The sequence below is a fragment of the Natrix helvetica genome (genome assembly GCF_964273705.1).
Source record: "Natrix helvetica genome assembly, chromosome: 16".
NCBI lineage: Eukaryota > Metazoa > Chordata > Lepidosauria > Squamata > Natricidae > Natrix > Natrix helvetica.
Genome location: NC_138563.1, coordinates 4,189,605 through 4,195,604, shown reverse-complemented (window position 1 = coordinate 4,195,604; position 6,000 = coordinate 4,189,605). Strand labels below are relative to the sequence as shown.

The 6,000-nt window shown below is 46.8% G+C and overlaps 1 protein-coding gene across 1 annotated transcript in view; it reads left to right on the top strand.

The window, feature by feature from the left end:
* The first annotated feature begins 296 nt into the window (after positions 1-296).
* Positions 297-6,000, top strand: part of PLCB3 (phospholipase C beta 3) — a 43,493-nt gene continuing 37,789 nt past the window's right edge. Inside the window, exon 1 of the mRNA XM_081967893.1 lies at positions 297-496. Coding sequence (XP_081824019.1) covers positions 398-496 — 99 coding nt within the window. The 5' untranslated portion in view covers positions 297-397. The remainder of the gene's footprint in view (positions 497-6,000) is intronic.

The following is a 6,000-nucleotide window of genomic DNA, read 5'->3' as shown; positions in this document are numbered from 1 at the left end:
TTTATCCGCCCCCCCCCCCCACTTTCAAACCCTGCGAGGTCCTTCCTCCAAGCCCCCTCCCCTTAAAGCCCATGAGTCTGGCTTCTAGCTAGCCCATCCCCGGCGGGGAACGATGCGCTTTGCGGGTCCTGCCATCCCGTGGGAAGCCGGGCGCGGCGCGGCGCCTCTCCCTCCAGAGTTGGCCAACTTTCTCTGCGCTCCTCCCCAGGAGTGGGGGGGGGGACGGGGACGACCGGGGCGGCCTCTTTAAGCTTCTCCTCCCCTGGCCCGGACCCACCCACCCCCGCTCAGTCTCCGCCTCGCTGCCTCCGGAGGCTCCGGCCCTGGGAAAGGCGGCCAAGAAGCGGGCAGAGACGAGCGGTGGCGGCAGTGGTCCCGGCGCCAGCAGCGCGCAGCCATGGCCGGGGCGCGCCCGGGGGTGCACGCGCTCCAGCTGGAGCCCCTCCGCGTCCCGGAGACCCTCATCAAGGGCAGCAAGTTCATGAAGTGGGACGAGGTGAGCCCCCTCCCTTGGTTTCTTTTCCCTCCTTCCTTCTTTCGCTCTCTCCTTCTTCCTCCCTTCCTCTCTACTCTCTCCCTCCCTCCCTCCCTCCCTTCCTTCTCTCTCTCCTCTTTTCCTTCCTTCCCTCTCTACTCCTTTCTTTCCTCCCTCCCTCCATTCCTTCCTTCTTTCTCTTCCCTCCCTCCCTCAATTCCTTCCTTGTTTCTCTTCTTCTCTTTTCCTTCCTTCCCTCTCTATCCCTTCCTTCTTTCCTCCCTTCCTCTCTACTCCCACCCTCCCTCCATTCCTTCCTTCTTTCTCTCCTATTTTCCTTCCTTCCCTCTCTACTCCTTTCTTTCCTCCCTCCCTCCATTCCTTCCTTCTTTCTCTTCTTCTCTTTTTCTTCCTTCCCTCTCTATCCCTTCCTTCTTTCCTCCCTTCCTCTCTCCTCCCACCCTCCCTCCATTCCTTCCTTCTTTCTCTCCTTTTTTCCTTCCTCTCTCCTCCCTCCCTTTCTGCCCTCTTTCCTTCTTTTCCTCTCCTTCTCTTTTCCTTCCTCCCCTCTCAAATCACCCTCCCTCCCTCCTTCCTTCCTTTCTTCCTTCCTACCTACCTTCCTTCTTCTCTTTTTTTCTTCCTTCCCTCTCTCTTCTTTCTTTAGCTCCCTCCGTCTCCCCTTCTTTCCTTCCTACCTTCCTTCTCTTTTTTTCTTCCTTCCCTCTCTCTTCTTTCTTTAGCTCCCTCCGTCTCCCCTTCTTTCCTTCCTTCCTTCCTTCCTACCTTCCTTCTTCTCTTTTTTTCTTCCTTCCCTCTCTCTTCTTTCTTTAGCTCCCTCCGTCTCCCCTTCTTTCCTTCCTTCCTTCTTCCTTCCTTCCTTCTACACCTTGCAGAGGCACAAACTTTTCTTGTTTTCCCCCTTTCCTTGCCTCCTTTTTCTTGCAAGTCCTTTCAAGAGACACTCCTCCCCCTCCCCTCCCTCCCCCACTTTCCCTGTTTTTTTTTGCACCCCCCTTGTCTTTACATCCGGGGGAGGTGGGGGAACCGCCTACTTTCTTAAGAACGCGGCAGGGAGGGGAGTGACAGACAAACAAACGCTTTTCTGGATTATTATTTTTCATCTTTTCTCGCTGGCACTTTGTTGGGCAGGGGGGGGGAGAGAAAGAGAGAGCTCATCCTCCCTGAAAGTCCTTTCACTTTCTACTGAATTATGCCCCCCCCCTCCCATCTGCTGCTGTAGGGGAGGGGGGCGCAAAGGATACCACCACAGCCGGAATGTCCATTGGTTCCCCTCTTTCTTTCTTTCTTTCTTTCTTTCTTTCTTTCTTTCTTCCTTCCTTCCTTCCTTCCTTCCTTCCTTCCTTCCTTCCTTCCTTTCCTTTCTTTCCATTCTTTTATTTTTCTTTCCTTCCTTTCTTTCCTTCCTTCCTTTCCATTCTTTCCTTTTTTTCTTTTTTCTCTCTCTTTCCTTCCTTCATTTCTTTATTTCCGCTTTCCTTCCTTTCCTTTTTTCATTCTCTCTTTCTTTCTCTCTCTCTCTCTCTCTCTTTTTCTCTCTCTTTCCCTCTCTCTCTCTCTCTCCCCCCCCCCGCGCCTCCTCCCTTTAATTTCGTAAGACGCTCTTAAAAATTCCTTTCCTTCCGAACTTCCTAATTCTTTGTAGCGGCAGGAGGGTGGAATGTTAAAAAAAACAACACACACAATTGGGGGAGAGAGAAAAAAACCCTTTCCTTATGCAAATTCCTCCCGCAATCTGGCTCCCTCTTTTCCTGGCATCTCACCCCTCCCGGTCAGAAGACCCCTCCCTCTTTTGCAAGGGGTGTATGTGTCCATCACCCATTCTTAGCTCCTTCCTTACCTGTCAATTCACCAGGTTGCAAGCTTTGCTTTATTTGATTCTTTGGGGGGAGGAGGAGTTACAGAAACAACCTTCCCCACTAGTTGGCTTTGAGTTGGCCTGCTTGCCCCCCCTTCTCTAAACCCCCCTTCTCCAAGAGCCCCTCCCCTAGCAAAGACCCTCCCCCTTGCTTGAGGTTTGCTGGGTCCTTTTAGAAAGTGGCCCCCTCCTCTCCTCTTCTCTCTCTCCCCCCCCACTCCAAAATCTTGTTCCATACAACTTTCCTATGGCCCCCACCAAGCTAGCTTCGTAGGCCTATTTCTTTGCCTAAATGTGCCAATGGTTTCCTGGTGTTTGTGGTGACCTTACTAATTGGGGGTCTCCTTGGCGCGTCACTTCCTCTGCCTGAAGCTGGAGACATGGGTGGGTGGGAATTGGAGCCGTGAAAACCTTGCCCACTTTAAGGTGGGTGGACTTCAACTCCCAGAATTCCCCAGCCAGCGTTGCTGCAGTGGAGATTTCCGGGAGTTGAAGTCCACCCATCTGGAATTGTCCCCACTCCAAAAATCTTCCCCCTTGATTCAGAAAAGTGTTTCTCAACTCCGGCAACCATAAAAGATGAGGGGACTTCAATTCCCGGAAACCTCCACAAAGTGGCAAAGCTGGCTGGGAATTCTGGGAGTTGAAGTCCGCCCATCTTAATAGAATAGAATAGAATTCAGAATAGAATTGAGTAGAATAGGATTCAGAATAGAATAGAATAGAATTCAGAATAGAATAGAATAGGATTCTTAATAGAATAGAATAGGATTCAGAATAGAATAGGATTCAGAATAGAATAGGATTCAGAATAGAATAGAATAGAATTCCGAATGGAATAGAATAGGATTCCGAATAGAATAGAATATAATTCAGAATAAAATAGAATATAATTCAGAATAGAATAGAATAGGATTCAGAATAGAATAGGATTCAGAATAGAATAGAATAGGATTCAGAATAGAATAGAATAGAATTCTTTATTGGCCAAGTGTGATTGGACACACAAGGAATTTGTCTTTGGGGCAGATGCCTCAGGGTACCTAAAAAGACAAGACACATTCGTCAAGAATCATAAGGTACAACACTTAATGATAGCCACAGGGTGCAAATAAGCAATCAGGAAACAATATCAATATCAATAGTAAGGATACAAGCAGTGGTGAAATTTAATTTTTTCTTTACTACCGGTTCTCTGGGCGTGGCTTGGTGGGCATGGCAGGGGAAGGATATTGCAAAATCTCCATTCCCAACAGACTCTGGAGCCAGCCGGAGGTGGCACTTGCCGATTCTCCCAACTACTCAAAATTTCCGCGCCAGTTCTCCAGAACCTGCTGAATTTCACCCCTGGATACAAGCCATAAAGTTACAGTCCTGCAGCCATAAGTGGGAGGAGATGGGTGATAGGAATGATGAGAAGACTAAAAGTTAGTAAAGGTTTAGAAAAAGTGGTTAGAGGTGCATTGCTAAACGGCATTGCTGTTTTCCTTCCGTGAAATCTTCCCAGCTGTGTATCTCCCCCAAATATCCCAATTCATCTCTTAAATTCACATTTTTTCCCCCTTTCTTCCTTAAAGCCTCCCGGTGCCTTTTCGGCTAAGTGTTCTTACTTATCTCCCATTCCCCCCCCCCCCTCTTCCACACACACACTCCGGTTCATGCGTTCCCTGGGGGGGGGCTCTCCGCTGCGGGGGTTTCACAACTTTCAACAGCCTCTCGCAATCCGCCCCGGGGGTGAGTTGACTTCCTTCTCTCCAATCCCAAAAAAGGAAGTAGCCAAGTTGAGGCTAGAAATGAAAAAAAAACAAGAAAAGAAAAAGAGTAAAATAAAGAGATATCCTATCCAATTGAGCCTCTGGTGCCGAGGGACCCAGAAAAATCAAAAGGGGTGGGGTGGGGTACTGAGAAGGAGGACCCACACCGATTGAAAAAGTTCAGAGTGGCTCAGAAAAATATGTACCCGGTTTCCCCCCCCCCCAAAAAAAAACCCCTCCCTGGATAATAAGCCCAATCGGGCTTTTGAGCACATGCGCTAAAATGAGCCCGCCCCAAAAATATTGCAACACAGCAGCAGCCATAAGGTGACCACGTTTGCCACCTCCTGCACCTCAAAAATAATGCCTCCCCAAAAATAAGGCTAGATAGATAAATAGATAGATGATAGATAGATAGATAGATAGATAGATAGATAGATAGATAGATAGATAGATGAGAGATAGATAGATAGATGATAGATAGATAGACAGACAGATAGATAGATAGATGAGAGATAGATAGATAGATAGATAGATAGATAGATAGATAGATAGATAGACAGATAGATGATAGATAGATGATAGATAGATGATAGATAGATGATAGATAGATAGATGAGAGATAGATGATAGATAGATAGATAGATAGATGAGAGATGAGAGAAAGATGAGAGAGAGAGAGAGCTATCTAGCTAGAGATAGATAGATAGATGATAGATATAGATAGAGAGGGATAGAGAGAGAGAGAGAGACAGCTAGCTAGCTAGAGATACATAGCTAGCTAGAGATAGAGATAGATAGATAGATAGATAGATAGATAGATAGATAGATAGATAGATAGATAGATAAAGATAGATAGATAGATAGATAGATAGATAGATGATAGATAGATATAGATAGATATAGATAGAGAGGGATAGATAAGAGAGAGAGAGCTATCTATCTAGCTATCTAGCTAGAGATAGATAGATAGATGATAGATAGATAGATGATAGATAGATAGATACATAGATAGATATAGATAGATAGATAGATAGATAGATAGATAGAGCTAGATATAGATAGAGAGGGATAGAGAGAGAGAAAGACAGCTAGCTAGAGATAGATAGATAGAGATAGAGATAAATAGATAGATAAATATAGATATATAGATATAGATAGAGAGGGATAGATAGATAAGAGAGAGAGAGAGAGGTTTTGCTGTACCTCTCCAAATCATATCTCAAACCGTCTTACAGCTGTGTGCAGAAGGAAGTGTGCGGTTTGTGGCATTGCAAGGGACTTGGTTGTGGATTGCAAACACAATCTCCATTTTTGCGGGCCTCCATTTCTCCTTTGCGGTGTTCACCCAGACCTTGGGTAAGGGAGGAAAGCAACGGCTGAACTGTATGCTAGAATAACCGAGTCGGAAGGGACCTTGGAGGTCTTCAAGGAGAGAAGCAACCTAGAACGAAGGAGAAATCTCCCGACAGTGAGGGCAATTCACCAGTGGGACAACTTGCCACCAGAAGTTGTGAATGCTCAAAACACCGGACGTTTTTAAGAAGACATTACGCAGCCATGTGTCTGTAATGGTGTAGGGCAGTGACGGCTAATCTTTTTGTTGCGGCGTGCCAAAAGCTTTCACAACAGGGTGCATGCCCCCCCCCCCGCTCATGCGCGCATAACCACCCATGCTCCCCTACCTCCCGTGTATGCGTGCACACTCACTGTTTTGGGCCTGGAGCCTCCTCCTGGGACCAAAAAGGGGGTGTTTTATTTAGACAAACGGCTGTTCAATCTCTTCTTAAAAACCTCCAGTGTTGGGGCATTCACAACTTCTGGTGGCAAGTAGTTCCACTGGTTAATTGTTCTTACTGTTAGGAAATTTCTCCTTAGTTCCAGGTTGCTTC